We start from the raw sequence: 16,534 nt of genomic DNA on the forward strand, positions 1-16,534 counted from the left end.
GCCACAGAAACATTTCTTATTATCATCAATGTGGAAATTAAATTTGTGGAAACCATGATACACTTTTTTATTCTTTGATACAGTTCAAAATTACATATTTGAAATGGAAATATTTTGTAACATTATAAATGTCTTCTATTGTCATCCTTGCTGAATAAAAGTATTAATTTCTTTTAAAACACAATCTTACCCCAAACGTTTGAACAGTAGAGTGTATTTAATACAACACGATGTACGTGTACATCACTACTTACTTCCCCAATGTTTTTTGAACTGGCATTTGAGGTAGGTAGTGCTCCTACAAAGAAAATGAATTACATTAAAACAAATAGAATTAAACAGCAAAATCTTTTCATTCAAAATTGTAAAACATGACAAATGAATACCTGTGAGAGCAGTATTTCCAGGTAATGTAGAGGCCAGAGACACCACACCACCAATAACAGGCATGTCCTTCGACAAAGATAACGGAGCTTGGACTGTATTGGTATTAGACACAGTGCCTTCAATGATAAAGAAACAAGTGTGATTCCTTATAATAAAACCAGTTTTGAAAATTACATTTCACAGCAGAAACTCTGGACATTTGTTAAAGGTTTTTAGAAATAGTCCAATTCAACCCAAGGTCCATGCACAGCCTGGTTAGGTGCAGGTAGATAGCAGGAACGAACTTGAATGACAATAAGAATATGAACACTACCACACACTATTGACTTTACACTATTTAGAGTAATAAAAAGAGTAAAGTCAATAGTGTGCGGTAGAGTGTTCTTATTGTTTTTATAAATAGGTTTCACTTAAAATAAGTGTTAATGTCATTTGGTAGCCCTACTACTACATAGTTTTACACCAGTTTTACATAGAGCTACATGGTGACGTACCGTTGCTTGCTGGATGATGAGGGGAAATATACTTTGAAAAGAACTGCAGCAAACAGGACAGGTTACAGAAATGCCTTGTTGTTCCATCCCAGACGAGGCTTTCCTTTAGTGAGCCCTGATTCTTACAGCAGTGACACTTGGCCATCTGACACAACAAATTCATGCAGGAATGATGCAAAAAGAAGTAACAATTAAAAAACTCTGCCAATATGAAGAATTCGACAAGACTATCTTAAATACAAAAAGCAAAAATTGCTGCTCAATTCGCAATGTAATTTTAAACCCAACTAAAAACAGGTGATTGTGCGGCTTTCTTTAAAAAAATAAAGGACAACTACAGCTAAAGGTAGAAAGAAAAAAAAAGCCATCTCTAACCTCATAAAAGAGCACAGTGTAGAGAGACATGCACTCTTCTGTGCAAAACTCCTCCAGTTTGCCCCCAAAGAAGTTGTGAATGGTTTTATGAGTCATGTTTTGACAGTAGGCACAAACCCTGCATTGACCTCCATGTCGTTTGGCAAGGTCATGCTTAAAAAGCAGTTTACAACCTAGAAAAAGAAAGAAGAAAGAATGAAAGACAAGTAAATATATGTGGAAAAAGGTAGGCATAAAAACCAATGTATTTTTAGAAAAGTTGTTTTTCTTTGCGCTTTTTCATTGTATGTCAAGTGGCCACAACAAACATGAACTAAATTTGTTTATTTTATGCAAGTAAATGAAAATCTCCTTAGGATCCAATACTTGCTTTTAGGCATGTTCCTACCACAGGAACTGGGAATGATTTTAGGGGAACACTTTAGTTTAGGGTCCAATTTTCATTAATAACTAGTTGCTTATTAGCATGAATATTACTAGAATATTGGCTGTTTGTTAGTACTTATAAAGCACATATTACCTTATTCTGCACGAACATATTCTACATCCCAACATCCTACACAAAACCTAGAATTAACTCCTACTTCAGAGTAGGGTTTTACATATTTAAATTTTACATATACTCACTCCATGAATATGGAAAACAGAGATAGATTGACAGACGCTGAAGTCCAGGCACTTCTCAACCTTTGCGCTATAGAGTTGTTGATATTGTTGAATGCCACGCTTAAAGGGACAGTTCACCCAAAAATTAAAGTGAAAATTCCTATAACTACCTGGTGCGAAAGCCCCTAATGTTAACTTGAATAGGACGACTGCTATTCCATTTTTGTCTGACCATTTGAGAACCACTAATATAATCAAGTATCAAGTAAAGAGATTGGACAAACCTTCACAACAGAAAGATCTAGGCTGCTTTTCGTATGTGATGATGTCTTTGACTACTTTCTCTAGTTTGCAGTACTCGCACACAGCTTTCACGTTGCTTTCCCTCTTATAAGTGTCGCAACACGCTCGAGAACAGAACAACCCTGCATGACCCTAAGAGAAGAAAAAAAGAAGGTGCTTTAGCAAGCTTACTATAGAGGTGTTTTATAAAAGTAACATCACACTTGCAATTGCACTGTTGTTCTGAACATCAATACGTCAGTGATTCAGCCACAGTAATATCACTTTTGCTCATGTGACCACTTTTGGTCATACCTTAAACTGGAAAACCTCTGGCTTTGAACTAAACTGATTCTGGCACTGCTTGCACGCGAGTCGTATTGTGTCAGAGGACGAGGGAAGCTTGTTCGGCCATTGCTGCTGGGCGTCTTGTGAATTTACCACACCAGGAGCCGGCACATAAGTTGGAACTGGATTTGGATTTGAGGGTGGTACAAAAGGTGGCGGAGGGTTGTGGCTTGGGCCAGGCACATTGGATGGCGTTTGGATGGGCTGGAGATGGTCGGTGTTGGGCCGAGGTGGTGCAGCGCTCTGAGGCTGAGGTCCATGGGAGTTTCCATTCATCTGGTTATGAGGAACAGATGCATTCAGTTTCTCCTAAAGAGAGAGGGGGGGAAAGAAAAATTACATTAAATGTTACAAAAGAGCTCTTTCAAATAAATGCTGTTTGAAGCTGTTGTCAACATGGAATATATTAAGAAATGTTTTTTGAGCTCCAAATCAGATTTCTTAAGGATCGTGTGACACTGAAGACTGTGTGGATTAATGATGCTGAACATGCCATCAGAAGAATAAATTTAATTTTAAAATGTTAAAAAAGAAAACAATTATGTTCAATTTTAATAATATTTCACAATATTACTGTTCTTACTGTATTTTTGATCAAATAAATGGAGCCTTGGTGAGCATAAGAGACTTCATTGATTCTTACCGAGCCCAAACTACTGAAAGCTAATGCAGGGCTCGACATTAACACTTGTCCGCTTGTCCGGGACAAGTGGATTTTTTGAAGGGACAAGTAAAAGAGAATTTTACTTGCCCGACCGGACAAGTAGCCTGATTAGAACATCAATAACAAAAATAAACAAATAACTAGGGAATCACTAAACCGAGAGAATGATTCTGATTTTATTAAATTTATTGTAAGTTGCGATTGATTGAGGATAATGTAGACTGACGGTAAGGTTGCGCTGTTGACGCTCGCGCAGCCTCTCGAGGAGAAATCTAACGTTACACAAATGAGCGCAGCACGCACACACAACATACTGCCTATAAAATATTTATATTTGTATATTTTTAACATATGTTAAGCAACCTCAATTATTTTTCCTGAATACCATCACGACTGAAAATGTGACCGTGATTTCCTACAACAGTTCAGTAAACAGTTAAAATTAAGTCACTTACATTTTAGATGTAATATTGGCTGTTTTTGTTCTGTTTCAGCAGCGAAAATAGTTCCAAACAAAAATCACAGAAGAACCACGGCGCATCTAACAGGAACACTCAACCTGTTTTAATTACTGAATGATTCAGCATTTTGAACGAATCGGTTGAGTCAAAGATTCAATGACCCATTCATAAACATCTGTCTCATACTTGATTGAATCAGCCGTTTGAACAAATCGTTTGATTGAACGAACAAATCATTTGATTGAACGAATCAATGACTCACTCATTAAGACGGTCGCCTGCCACCACCTACTGGCGGTTTAGTGTTGTGTTTAAAAGTAGTATCGTTCTTTCCAACGTTTCCTATTTGTATATTTAAATTAATTTCATAACATTATTTTATGCAATTGTAATTTTTCAGTGTAAATGATTTAATTTGATCAGCCCTACCTAGGGTAACAGCCCTATAGTATCTTATTATTCTAAATAATTGAATTTATTGATCAAATTTAGGAATTTAAAATGAAAGATGAAGCATACATTTAATAAGATTGGGGGGGCAAATGCCCTTTAAAGATGCAGATATTACAATATGCAGATTTAAATATCAAAGCTGATTGAAAACTGTTGAGCATATTGCTTCAGAATAAATTAAAACACGGAAAAAAAAAATCCGGACAAGCAACTTTTTTACTCGGACAAGTGAATGACAGATTTACTTGTCCGAAGGACAAGCACATGAAAAGGCTTAATGTCGAGCCCTGTAATGTATATTATATATAAAATACCTACAATATTAGTCTAAGTCACACAAACAAGAAATCCTAAACTAGATTATTTAATGAAATATTGTCCATTACATTATTTAAACTAGTTACAAAAAAAGCACAACACAAAATACTGTAAATAGAGAAAGAATGCAACACCTGGAATTTGCCGACACAGTCTAATGAGCAAAAGTTCCTGATGGACCCATCAGAAATGGCAAGGTGATACTGAGGAACAGCTAACTTCTTGCAAGTTGTGCATGGGAAAGAGGTGCCTAAGAGAAAGCAAGATGGATCAGCACAAGAAGAAAAAAAACTAAAAATTCTAAAAGCAAATATTTTACTAAACAAAAGCCTGTTTTTGAGACATTGAAGATTTTTTTTAATAATTTCATTTGTTAAATAATTGAATTTTGAAATAAGTTACGATAAATCGTTTCTTTCAAAATGATACATTTCAAAGACAATTCCAAAACGGTCACACCTCTCCTCATAAACCAGCACTGGTTGCCAATTGCCGCTTGCATCAAATTCAAGGCACTGCTGTTTGCCTAGAGAACAACCACTGGCTCTGTCTGCACCCCTACACCTAAACTCACTTTAGACCGATGAACCCTCCAGAAGTGAACAATTGAAAGGTGCCTCGTGGTGCCATCCCAAAAAGGCCCAAAATGACTTTCACAGACTTTTACTTTGTTTCAAGCTGATGGAATGACCCGAGCTGCTGAGTCTTTAGCCATTTTCAAGAAAAGGATAAAGATGCATCTTTAGCCATCAACACTTGACCCATTAATACTAATACTTACTATTCTGTATATTGATTTATATTTTTATTTATTTAAGAAATAAAAAAGAAATTGTTATATCATGTACTGTGATAACTGGGACTTGTCACAGCACTTACATGCTGTTGCCCTATTGATGGTTTGATTGCTTCTATTGTTCTCATTTGTAAGTCACTTTGGATAAAAGCATCTGCTAAATTCTAAAAAAAAAAAAAAAAAAAAAAAAAACCAGAAAGACATTGGCTTATTTGGCTTATTTAATGTCTTTATGAAAAATATAATGTTTGTTTTTATTTTTATTTTGTGTTGAAATGTCATGGTGCTTTATTACAACACAATATTTACCTGTCAAACTGGGAGACGCTTGACTCAGGGCCACACATCTCTGAGAGCAAAAGAATTCTGTGACACCCTGTATGTTTGTCCCCTCCATCATTTGTTCAATATTTTTGATTTCTTGGCAGTAGGGACAGTGCAGCCGCTTGCCACTCTTCTGCAACACAGTGAGAAAGACAACAGCTTTAATCCCACCGAATTATTAAAATGAACGATTTAGGCCATGCCTGACTAACACAGCTTGAGCAGAGAAAAGAGAGTTCAGTCTTTTAAGTTTGGGGTACCTGTTTGTAATTGCTGATGCATTCAGTGCAGCAGAACTTTTTAATACTATCCTCTATCTGAACCAGGTGATAGTTTCCTGAAGCTGTACAGTTGCCACAGTTCTCACAGTAGCTCATGTAGAGGTTTCTGGAGGATCTGAAGCGTGCAAAGCATTCATCGCTGCACAGCTTGTGTATGGCACCCAGATGAGTCACTTCATGCTGAATCTGTAATGGAAAAACAACAACAACAAAAACTGATAATGGCTCAAATGGCATTTAACTGCATAAATTCCAAGTTGCACTGATGTTCTATGACCTTGCATTAGTCTAGAGGAACATGATTTCACCAAGTACAACATGATCCTGGATCAACATCTTTTTTAATCCTGGAGCAACATTCCAATCAACCAATCAGATTTGAGGGGAAGTATAGTTTGTCAAGTTAAGGCTTACAACCAGGGTTAGGGGCTTCTACACCAGTGTTATTCACCTATCATTTCTCTCTGAATTTATTAACAGGTTATGGTTAGGTTTAGGGTGTTAGGATTATGTTTTCGGACAGAAATGTTGTTCCAGGATCATGTCTTGGCAAAATTACGGCAACAGCACATCATAAGCGCTTAGTTTTTAAGATTGAATGTCAGGCTGAGGACAACTATAAAAGGTTTATTTTACTTTCTATGGTTTAATTACACTTCCCTGGTGAGTTTATTTTTCAAATGAACAAACTATTTACATTTATGATCGTTAAGATAGTAAATATAAAATAGTAAAACAAGGCTCTTGACCTCTCCGAATGTTAAGAAATTGTGCAAGTGTCTCATTTGCCCATAATGCAAGATAACAGAGAAAACAAGCCTTTCAAGATAATTGCACCCTCGAGCCGAGTAACCCCATGTTGGAATTTTTTGAAATGTTTGTGAACATAACATTTTGTACTGTTATTTGGGAAACTGAATGTAAGTTTAGGCTTACAACATGCATGAATCGTACTGTACATGCAAATAATCTACTTCATAATGTGCATTAATCAAAACAACTCAAATTTGTATATGCAAAAACCACAACAACGAAATTGCAGCATTTGTATAATGAGCCTTACCTCTTTGACCAACTTACACACGCTGCAGTGTGTAAATAGATCCACAGGTGCATCTTCATACCTGTCTTTATAAATACTCAGACAAGCCTGGCTGCAAAATTCCTTTAGTGTGTTCATGGAGCCCACGGGGATGGTTATTAAGTCTTTCAGATTGACAATGACCCTTTGGAACAGTAAAGTAGATTAATAAAATGATCAATTCCACATACCATTTGTATAAATTGCACTAAAAACTTTGCATGATTAATTTAATTTGCATGATCAAATTAAATATTTGAATCATTATCAGTTATATAATTGTTTTCCACATTTAAAATGTAGGGATGCACTGATATGAAAATCTTGGCCGATACCAATAACTCTTTATATTTGAAAGCCAGTAACACATATATTTGCCGATAAATCTAAATCCAATTTTTTTTTTAATAATTTTTGAGAGCCTGATTACCAAAACAAATGTCTCACCATTAAAAGCCATGTCCCAAGCACACAATTATAATGATCTCATTATAATTTTATGTAGCCTATATGACAGCACATGTGGCACTTAACTGTATTTTCCTTGTGATTCCAATCATATTTCAAGCCAGTCAAAACCAATTCAAAAACATCACGACAAACAGAAGTGTCTCTGTTTGTCTCTGGAAATAATCGATTATTTATCAGCTTTAATGTATCGGCCACATTTTCTTATCTTGCCGATAACGATAACATTCAAATATCGATAAGGAAAAGTTCACCCTGTCATTATTTATTCACCCTTATGTCATTTCAAATGCCTTAATAACATAAGTTATTTTTTAGAAGCTCTTTTCCATGCAACAAAATGAGTTCCAAAAATGACAGCATAACAGCCTCAAGATCCCAAATATATTTTTGTTGTACGGCAAAGAGCAAAGGTTTTCTGGTGAACTTCCTTTGAGTTCAATGAAAGAAAGCCACAGGTTTTTAGGAAAAATATCCATTTAACACACATTTTCAGTTATTTGTAAACACAATACACTGACAAAAGATAGAAAACAATTATACAGTTCACAACCTAAAGTACTCACTTAAGGCAGAGGTGGCAGGTTTTCTTAGGAGCGATAATGGGGGTAAACTGAACCGAGGGTAAACTGAAACTAGTTAGACAAACAGTGGAACAAAACAACTGGTTGGAGCCTTTTCGCTGGAACGCAGTTTGACCCTTCTGGAGGACTTTAGAACAGCCCGAGCAGCAGATCCTCACTGTGGGTGGAGGAGCGTGGACCTGGGGCGGCTGGGGCTGCAGGTGGGTTTGCGGCATCATCGGCGGCTGCATTCGGGCGTGGGTCTGGATTTGAGGATGCATCTGGGTCTTGGGCTGCAGTCGGAGCTGAAGCTGAGTTTGTGATTGGGCAGGCAGAAGTATAGTTGTCCCTCTGAGTGAAGCAGTGTTCTGGGACATTACCGAGATTGAAGATGGCTGAGAGTGTGCCACAGAAGCTGCATGAAAACAAACCCATTAGAAAAACCACAAATGAGCTAAAAGAGGATGACTATTCTAGTTCTTATGGCACGAAAAGGCCATATTCTACACTGTTTTAGCATTATTCCTTTTTTTCCTGCAGTACACTTGTAACATCATTTGTCTAAAACTTTAGTTGAAGCTTCTTGCACCAAAAAGAGGTTTTATGTAAACAGTTGTGCTGCGTAATATTTTAGGAACCATTTTAGATGTTTTTAGGATTCTTTGATGACTAGAAAGTTCAAACGAACCACATTTATGTGGAAACACTTTAAAATAAGGTTTCATTGGTTAACATTTGTTAATGTAAAACTAACATTAACTATAAGCAATATATTTGACATCATTTATTAACCTTTATTAATGTTAGTTAATGTTCATGTTCATGTTAGTTCACAGTGCATTAACTAATGTTAACAAATAAACTTTTGATCTTAAAAACGTATTAGTAAATGTTGAGATTAACAATAATTAAGAGTAATAAATGCTGTAGAAATATAGTTGATTGTTAGTTCATGTTAACTAATGGAGTCAACATATGAAAACTTATTGTAAAGTACCGGTATTACCATCTTTTTTAATATTATAAATGTCTTTACGGTCAATTTTGATCAATTTAATGTAACCTTGCTAAATAAAAGTATTAATTTTTGAAATAAAAAAACCCTTACTGGACCCAAACTTTTAAACTGTAGTGTATTAAATTTTATTGATTGTGGCTTTTTTTTTACTGTCTTAAAAGTTGTTTTTATTAAACATTCTGCTTTAAACATTAATCTATTTCCGTTTTAGGCTGTTTGGTGAAGTTATGGTTTCTCTGAATGGACAAAAAATCCATTTCGAAACAAATACATAAATGTTAAGATCTATATCAACTTGTGTCAAAAATTACTGATAGAATTTTAGCAACACCATGCAGCCCTCAAGTAAGGTAGTAACATTAAAGCCGATGAAAAACAGTGGCGTCCTGCACGTACAAAGAGAAATCTTTGTGCTCTCACCCGAAACTGCATCATTGCTGCTTCCACTGACAGAGAAAACAGAGCTAATCCTCAGTTCATCAGATGCAGAGGAGGCCTGAAATGAGTCAAAAGCCATTTAATAAACGAGACCCGTTTTTACAACAGATTGAACAGAACAAGACCAAATCTTACCTCATTCTCATTATTTTCAGAACCGTCGAGCTCCTGTTTAATACGGCTCATGTCAGATTGGGGCATTAATGCTTTATCATAGTCTTCATCAATAGGCTCATCCTTAATTCTTATTACAGGTGAGTAATTGGTTACTCTATCTGTGGATTCCGAAGGAATCTCCGGCTGTAACTGGGAATGAAAGGCACTATTATCAATCTACACAGGCCCATTTAACACTCAAACAACAATAACAAGCAGAACAAAAGTGCAAAAGGAATAAAACAATCCTTCACCCTAAACCACATACATTCAACGGCCATTTCATTAGGTGCACATGTGCACCTACTTGTTAATCAAATATCCTATCACCTTCTGCACCTTGCTCAATCATGCCATGAAGAATTTAGGATGTTTTGGGAGCAAAAGTGGGTCCTATAATGTATTATATAACTGAAAAAGTGGCCCCAGAGCACATGTTTCTTTTAACACCCAATATCTGTCAATGTTTTTAACCCAAACTTACGTTGGCATCACTTCGCGATGACTCAATCCTAAGCTCAGACTGCACATCTTGGATATCTGACACAGGAGGACAAAAGTAGCATTTTTACATATATGCAGCTCCATAACTTTCTTAAGCTCCAGCTCATAATAAACCAGTGTACTTAAACCAGAGTAAATTATTCTGGGAGAGGCAGCAGAATTACCGAAGTATATTGTATAAAGCATAATTTCATTATCTTTTACCTATAATAGTGTCTGATGAGGGGGTTATGGGGGTGACGGGGGTGCCTTCAGAAACCTTTGCTCTATCCACATCCATTTCTGAGGTTCCATTGGTAGAGGAGCTATTCTCTTCTGTAGTTAGAAAGGATCCCAGTTAGTCCAGTTCAACTACATTCTGATTTAATTCACCCACATTAAAGTAGTAGTTCCTTTGACAACTAAATGATGATTTACTGCATAAATATACAAAAAATAATGCATCTCATTCACTAATAATTGCTTCTCATTTAAAGATTACTTCGTATTTGTACACACAAGTGAACTTCTCACAAAAAAATTCTGTACACATATGAATTTGTTCTTAACCTCACTCTAATGTTAACGAGTTTGGAGTATTCTAAATGAGCGACCTCATGCTCAAGGTTAGTCATTTGCATAAAACATGCTGACAACCTGAACATTTTTGTTATTGGTGAATCATTTGTTTAAACCCAGATTTCATGCACATGCATGCTTAGTAAATGAGACCCGATATAACTGCAGAAACTATTTATCATATGAAACATTGCTTAGTAAATGATTTAAAGTTTTCAAACTCACCTGCTTCAGCACCACTAGTTGGCAGTCCATCTTGACTTTCATTTTTATCATTGCTGTTCCCATCCATCTGAGAGAAAGCCTTCTGAGCGAAGCTACTGTCTATTTCCCAATCATCTTCATCTGTTCCAAAGACTGGGAGTCCATCAAGCTCATCCTCCACTGGCAGACCACTGCTGCTCTCACCCTGATCAGCAGAAGCTTTAACCTCAAGCTCTAAAGGAGATAGAAAATACCAATAAGGTCTAATATCAGCATGGAAGACGAAACTAACAAAAAATTACCAATAGCAACAACAAATGAAGTTTAAAATACGCTGCGGTGAAATTTAGGTGTTTGGTTTCGTACCTGATGACTGGTCCATCTGGCCCAGATCGGCTGGCAGAGTGCTGATTTGCTAGAGTTCAAAATACAGAAAGAGTGAAACTTTTAGTTTTGGTATCGACATATTGGATAAAGGAAAATATAATTTAAGACAGAAAAGGGCAGTTGACATACAACATGAACTTTTTTTCATTATGACTGCAGCATGAAATTGACATTCTCAAGCAGAAAAATGCAGACTCCTTAATTCTCTTACAAGTCAAATTTCTTTACAAAACATTCCATTTAGAATAGTAACACCGGCATAATAAGGAGAAGGGAAAAAAAAGATGTGTCAAGGTTAAAAATCAACAGCAATAATAAAATAATGAAATGAATGTAATGAATGAAAACAAAAGTTGATTAAGGATAAATAGGAAATAAATTTAAATTAAAAAACATACAATGAAATAAAATAAAGACACATTTGTACAGAATTAAATGTGAAGAACATTCATATGTGAACTGAAACAGTTTTTGGTTGTTTTATACAACTGTAAAATGTAACACCTGCAATAAAGGCATCTAAATGTGCACATATAAATAGCAAAAAAAAAATTAGAGCTGGCGACAAACAAATACGTAAAAAGTGAGTTTGCGAGTTTGGATGAGTGATAGACAGAATCTCCAGCTACCTATTCAGAACGTATGTAGACATGAAAAGTAAAAAAAAGAAGATAAAAAATAAAATATTTTCAACATTTAAGCACATTAATTCACATAACTTTTCCATTCCATCCCTCAATCAAATAAATGCTTTTCCGTATTTCTTTTTTCCTCTGGCTAAGAAATTATAGCTTTGTCATCTTCAATTCTTTCCCCCATTTACCTCATGAATTCTGATTAAATGTATGTCCATTTATGTGAGATTTGAGCTTACCCACTGTGGCACTGCAAAAGCACACTACTGTTTAAAAGTTTGGGGTAGGTAAGATAACATTTTTTTTTTTTTAAAGTGTTTTTGAAAGATTCAAAGAGTAAAATATCAGCACCTGAAAGTAAAATACCAGGTGCCAAATGGTACAGGAAAAAAACAAGTGAGTGCAGCTTTTGCATAGTTTGTGCTTGCGGTTTAATAATCTTTTGAAGCTTAGAAAACTGACAGCTCCAGTAGTAATGAATTTATACCTGTATGATATTAGTCTGTAGCAACATTGGACCAGAGGTTTGGAAAATGGATGGATGATTCAGCTACGGACACCATCTTCTGGCGAGAACCTGTGATGTAACCGTCACAGTGCACAATGGGTATTCTCTAGCCATAGAGAGTACTTTGGTTGTACACTCGTTATTGTGGTGCATTGTGGGATTGAATGAGTGCATTCTATAATGTCCACTATGGTTTCGGACACCACTACAAATGTCTGTCCCCTAAAATAGTGCCCTTTTTAAGGATATAGGGGGTGATTTCAGACACAGCCTAAGAGTATTTAAAAAAATCCTTATGGGAAAAACGAATGGAAAAAATACTTTGGAACCAAGAAGGCTGCTGAAAGAGAGGGTGGGACACTTTTTTCATGTTCAATAATCCATTACACTCAGATCTAAGACACATTTTGGAAGAAAAATCTGTCGCTATTACCATTTTATTAGTAGTTTTAAAACTTGTATGCATATGCTAGAGACATGAACATGCACTGCGTAGTAGGAAGGACCCTTTTGACTCTGATATCAATATTTACTCGATCTATAATTCTAAATACTTTAGCAGATAGTGATTAATTGGAATTATACATAAAGTAGTGAATCCGTATAGAAGTAGGGGCAAAATTCTTCAATGAGAGGGGCCAGGGCTAAACCAACCAATTACGTATTTCCGGTTCCGTGGATGTGAGTGCGCGTGACGTCAGAGTGCTGAAGGCGCAGGTCTGCAGCTAGAACACATACACACCTGGCTGAAAGTAAACTATAATGAACCTTATTGGTGCATATTCACATGTATTTCAATACAGGTGTCACCAGCATTGCAATGGAACCCGAGTCACACAAACTAACGACTTCTGAGAAATTCATTGAGAGATGCCTGCTGCTGCAGACCCCTGCATGCACTGCATTTTCCGCCATGTTAATAATGCAACACAATATATTTAATAACAGCGATCCCATGTGCACACAAGCGCTTAATAATGGTTTACTATAAAATCTGAGCTTAAAACAATTGATCATCAGCATCGTACTCCCAGACCTGCTTTATGCATTCGCATGCGTGCTAGCAGGCTACATATCACAGGGAACAGAAAGGAAATGATGCTTTAAATTGAAAGAGTTGTGTGCGTTTATTTATATACTTACGAAGAGATAAAGATCAGCTGTCAAACTGGGGCTTTCATGCGTTATCTTGATGTTTTAAACGTCTTCACTGTAGTATTGTACGTACAAAGCTTTTCGCCAAAGCAACAACGCGATTCGAGCTCCTGCTGTTTCCCAACAAGCTCAATGTGTTCTGCTGCGCCCTGGTGTACGGGAGGGGAAATGCAGGTCCAGAAGCACATTAACGATAAACGAGTAACCATAGCGAGTAACCCCAGAGTGCAGTCTGGGGGAGTAGCAACTGCCTGCAAAAACGGAGGCTGCATTTTCAGGACCCCACTTCTAGGACCGCATTTCTAGGACCCTAGGTTTTTAGTGACAACGCCACCTACCGAATTAGAGGACCAGCGAAGATGGATGACATTCAGAGTGTGAGTATCAAATGCGAATCCATTTTTATTTGTTTAACTTTAAAAACAATTGTGATGCATTTCATTGGAAAGTTAACGTTGCTAATGTGCTGGTGATTTGCTAAACAGTCTTGAATGCATAGCCATCATATATTAGCCTCTAATGCTGGAAAATGAATAGTTAGCACGTTTATTTAACGGAACTGTTGTATGGAGGACCAAACCTGCAGAAATTAAAAATTAATAAATGAATAAATAAATGAATAAATAAACAAATACATATGCGAATACATGTAAAAATAAATAAATAAATGACTATTTATACTTTTATTTCCTTATTTATGTATAATTATATTTTTTCCACATTTATTTATTTTTTCATTTATTTATTTATGCATTTATTTATTTTCAATTTTATTTATTTTCACATTTATTTATGTATATATGTATTTATGTCTACATTTATTTATTTATACTTTTATTTATTTATACATTTATTTATTTATACATTTATTGCTCTAGTATGCTAATGAGGGGGGGGGGGGGGGGGGTGTTTTACCTAAGAAATAGCAATCGATCTCAGAGTGGCAGTACTGAAGCATTGAGGCCACAGTGACACCTTGTGGTGTGACCAAACAATACGCAAGAGGTTTGTGGACGTGACTTTACAGGTCACGCAGGAAATCATGGCCGTAAAACACCAGCAGGTCGGGATTTCTAAAATGTCTGGGCACACATGAACAGAATCCATAGATAACAGACATGGAAGCGCGTCAAAATGATCCACTATTAACCAAATTTTATGACATGCATTGTAGATCCGTACACAGAAGCTAACTGCATTTTTAATGTAGCCTATCTTCCAAAAACAATGTTGACAGCAACAAACTTTTCCATAAAGAGTTAAAATAAACGTAAATAAAGAGAAAATAAATAAATGAATTAAAAATATTATAATTTAAATAATTGAAAGAACAACATTATAGTATTACAACATTACAATTATAATATTTTAATTCATTTATTTATTTTCTCTTCCTTGCCTTTCATGGTTGTAAATATAATTTGAGACTTCATTGCTGTTATTTATTGTAATTTGAGAATTGTAAAAAATTACAATTTTGTTAATAGCCTATTGTTTGTTCAATGCCTATTTTGTATGTAAATTGGTTTATTTCTCAAAAAAAACTTCCGCCACCTCGCAAACAACAAAATTAATAAATAAATGCCCCAATAAAAAATGGTGTAAAAAAGCCTATGTATGTGATAATTTTATTATATAACATAATATGATATACTAGCACACGGGAAGAGTGTTGAAAAATAGGCTACTTTTTCTTTATTTTTTGCTGTTTCTTCAGAAAAAGAAAAAAAGTTCCAAACTCCACAGAACCGCTGCGACTCTAAGCAACACGTGGTGTTTTCTTACTGAACGAATCAGTAGCCTATTTGAACGAATCGTCTGAATTAATGATTGAACTCACTCGTTAAGACGGTGGCATAGGCCTATATACAGTATACTGGCTGTTTTAGTTTCATACTTAAAAGTATAATTTCATCGATTCTATCATTAAATATTTTAATATTCAAAATATTATATTAAAAAAGTGAATCTCATAACATTTACGCAACTGTAATTGCAGTGTAAATGCATCCATGGCTCCTCTGCATTAACAGTCTGTGTAAATAATATCTAATGCCATTCAGAGTCAGCGTCAGTCCCACATCTGCAGTGTGAAGATGGATTTTGTTGAAACTGATTTTACTGGTGACTATGGAAGCTTGTTTCCGCCACTAAATAAATAAATAATAATAATAATTGCGACTTTTTATCTCACAATTCTGACTTTTTTTCTCACAATTGCGAGTTTACATCTCGCAATTCTGACTTTATTTCTCAGAATTGCGAGATATAAAGTCGCAATTGCGTGTTATAAAGTCAGAATTGCGAGAGAGAAAACTAAGAATTCTGACTTTTTTTCCCGCAATTCCGACTTTATATCACGCAATTCTGGCTTTATAACACATAATTGCGAGTTTATATCTCGCAATTCTGACATATTTTCTCAGAATTGTAAGATATAAACTCGCAATTGCGAGTTATAAAGTCCAATTCTATGGGGAAAAAAAGACTAACTTTTTTCCTCTCAGACTAGTTTATATCTCACAATTCTGACTTTATAACACGCAATTGCGACTTTATATCACGCAATTCTGACTTTATATCTCGCAATTCTGACTTTATAACACGCAATTGCGACTTATATCACGCAATTCTGACTTTATATCTCACAATTCTGACTTTATAACACGCAATTGCGACTTATATCACGCAATTCTGACTTTATATCTCACAATTCTGACTTTATATCTCACAATTCTGACTTTATAACACGCAATTGCGACTTTAGGCTATATCACGCAATTCTGACTTATTTATTTATTTTTCATTCTGTGGCGGAAACAAGCTTCCATAGGTGACAGCCCTATAGTAGTGCCTTATTAACTGAATTGATCAGTTAAACTTAAGGACTTATAGGCTACATGATGATGCATATAGCCTATAATAAGGTTTTTAAAAAATGCTCCAGGAAATCAATTTATAGCGGAAATATCACCTTTTTATGGAAAAGTTTGTTGCTGTCAACATTGTTTTTGGAAGATAGGCTACATTAAAAATGCAGTTAGCTTCTGTGTACGGATCTACAATGCAT

General features: G+C 35.6%; 1 protein-coding gene across 3 annotated transcripts in view; it reads right to left on the minus strand.

The window, feature by feature from the left end:
• LOC143746874 (zinc finger MYM-type protein 4) overlaps positions 1–16,534 on the minus strand; it is a 43,578-nt gene that overhangs the window by 21,394 nt on the left and 5,650 nt on the right. For 2 of the 3 annotated variants that reach the window (XM_077239086.1, XM_077239088.1), the window contains exons 4-20: positions 11,146–11,194; positions 10,801–11,013; positions 10,222–10,332; positions 9,998–10,053; positions 9,493–9,663; positions 9,340–9,415; positions 7,905–8,316; positions 6,853–7,015; positions 5,769–5,975; positions 5,494–5,641; positions 4,523–4,638; positions 2,460–2,801; positions 2,147–2,297; positions 1,257–1,429; positions 882–1,026; positions 387–503; positions 255–298 (exon numbers count right to left, since the gene is read on the minus strand). In XM_077239086.1, coding sequence (XP_077095201.1) covers positions 255–298; positions 387–503; positions 882–1,026; positions 1,257–1,429; positions 2,147–2,297; positions 2,460–2,801; positions 4,523–4,638; positions 5,494–5,641; positions 5,769–5,975; positions 6,853–7,015; positions 7,905–8,316; positions 9,340–9,415; positions 9,493–9,663; positions 9,998–10,053; positions 10,222–10,332; positions 10,801–11,013; positions 11,146–11,194 — 2,694 coding nt within the window. Of the gene's footprint in view, positions 1–254; positions 299–386; positions 504–881; positions 1,027–1,256; positions 1,430–2,146; positions 2,298–2,459; positions 2,802–4,522; positions 4,639–5,493; positions 5,642–5,768; positions 5,976–6,852; positions 7,016–7,904; positions 8,317–9,339; positions 9,416–9,492; positions 9,664–9,997; positions 10,054–10,221; positions 10,333–10,800; positions 11,014–11,145; positions 11,195–13,452; positions 13,781–16,534 lie in introns of those variants that run through there. The other variant, XM_077239087.1, reaches the window with a different exon arrangement.

The sequence above is a fragment of the Siphateles boraxobius genome, unplaced genomic scaffold (assembly GCF_051911475.1).
Source record: "Siphateles boraxobius isolate OS27281-9 unplaced genomic scaffold, OSU_SipBor_1 22, whole genome shotgun sequence".
Lineage (NCBI taxonomy): Eukaryota > Metazoa > Chordata > Actinopteri > Cypriniformes > Leuciscidae > Siphateles > Siphateles boraxobius.